Source organism: Tetrahymena thermophila (assembly GCF_000189635.1).
Source record: "Tetrahymena thermophila SB210 genomic scaffold scf_8254717, whole genome shotgun sequence".
Classification (NCBI taxonomy): Eukaryota; Ciliophora; class Oligohymenophorea; order Hymenostomatida; family Tetrahymenidae; genus Tetrahymena; species Tetrahymena thermophila.
Window position 1 is genome coordinate 151,154 of NW_002476482.1, and position 1,570 is coordinate 152,723.

At 20.0% G+C, this 1,570-nt stretch overlaps 3 protein-coding genes across 3 annotated transcripts in view; 2 read left to right on the forward strand and 1 right to left on the reverse strand. All coding sequences in view use genetic code 6, as the record gives it.

The window, feature by feature from the left end:
• The window catches only part of TTHERM_00986290 (hypothetical protein), a gene marked incomplete at both ends in the record, with an annotated part of 426 nt that extends 207 nt beyond the window's left edge, over positions 1–219 (reverse strand). Inside the window, one exon of the mRNA XM_001012081.3 lies at positions 1–219. This exon is cut by the window's left edge and continues 207 nt beyond it. Within this exon, the coding sequence (XP_001012081.3) occupies positions 1–219 (219 nt within the window).
• Positions 220–322: 103 nt separating this feature from the next.
• Positions 323–1,158, forward strand: TTHERM_000986300 (hypothetical protein; the record flags this gene model as incomplete). The annotated part of the gene is made up of 2 exons (XM_012796577.1): positions 323–1,051; positions 1,102–1,158. The coding sequence occupies 2 exons, from the start codon at positions 323–325 to the stop codon at positions 1,156–1,158; spliced, it is 786 nt and encodes a 261-aa protein (XP_012652031.1).
• Positions 1,159–1,267: 109 nt separating this feature from the next.
• TTHERM_00987290 (transmembrane protein, putative) overlaps positions 1,268–1,570 on the forward strand; it is a gene marked incomplete at both ends in the record, with an annotated part of 2,043 nt that continues 1,740 nt past the window's right edge. The window contains one exon of the mRNA XM_001012082.4: positions 1,268–1,570. This exon is cut by the window's right edge and continues 168 nt beyond it. Within this exon, the coding sequence (XP_001012082.4) occupies positions 1,268–1,570 (303 nt within the window).

Sequence of the window (1,570 nt, forward strand, 5' to 3'; positions counted from 1 at the left end):
GAAAAAGGCATAAATATCAATGGAAAAATATTAATTATAAATTTCATCAACTTAATTCATATCTGAGTAATTTAAGAATTTAAAAATAGGAAGCATGATTCTCAATTTTAACTTGACTGATAATAATTGGCTTAATTTTAATTCGTTTAAATAATTATAAAAGTTTTAGCTTTCTAATATTACTATCTAATTTAGCAAGTAAGGTGGAACTATTTACATGAATTCTTATGAATATCTTATTATAAATGAGATTACATTTAGAGACCAAAGAATTAATACTTAAATCTTCTTTTAAAATATCAGCAATATTATCATAAATAATATGGAATTTAAAAACATAACTTTATAGTCATAGTCTTCTTTTCTTTCATTTGAAGGAATCAAAAATTTATTGATAAGAAATCTTACAATCAGTAAATGTAATTTTACCCAAAATATAATTCAAGTTAACAATTTAACTAATCTTAAAATGGAGAATATAATTATTACAGAAAATAAGTTTTAACAAGGATTTATATTTGCCAATTAGTCTGTGAATGTTTTTTCTAATCAGATTTAAGTTATTAATAATTAATTAAATGCTAATATTAACCAACAAAGTTAAATAAATCCATACCTGTTCAATTTTTAGTAAGTTTAACAAGTTTTATTTAGCAACATAACTTTTAATAACTCATAAAATTTGGGCTTTATAAATTTCACTGGCATGATGATAAGCTTTTAATTTTTATATTCTATGTAAATAACAAATTGTTTTTTCAATGAAATACAATTATAGATACCTGTAATTCTGATAACATATGGATAAACTATTAGTATAACAAATATGACAGTATAAAAAATGAATAGCTCACACTTTATGCAAATATAATTAGTAGATCAACTATTTTTAATAAAATTAACCTTTATAAATGTAAATGAACATTTAATTGAATAAAAAAATTTAGAATCTTCTTTATCTAAATAATTTTAAAAATATTTGTTGAGCTTTGGAGGAATAAAAAATTTTATACTTTCAAATTTATAAATTTCTTTTTGCAACAATATTGGAGTGCTTAGTCTAGTTTAATATTAGGTCGAATAAAGCGCAATCTTAAATAGCAATAATCTTTAAGCAAATAAAATAATAATAACTAACTCAATATCAAACATAAATGAACCAGCTATCAATTTAAATAACCAATATTCAAATATACTTCATTTAAAGGCTAAAAATTTAACGTTCTCTAGTAATATTATGAATATTAATTCTTAATAATTGTTTTAGATGAATAATTCCTAATTTATTAATATTTAATTGAAAAATTATTCTACAACTATTTACAGTACTGATAGTTAGGTTATTTAAATATTTAATTCTTAATATTTAAATATTTCTTCATAACAAAAATCAGCAGTTATTTTAAAAAAATCAGTTGATTAAATAACAATACAAAATTGCACATTTAAATTAAATAATAATATTTAACTTGATATTTCTTCTTCTCCAAGTTTTGATGATCACAGTATTATTAATATTTAAAACTGCATCAATTTCTTAGTTTAGGATTCCCTTATTTGTATAAAATAT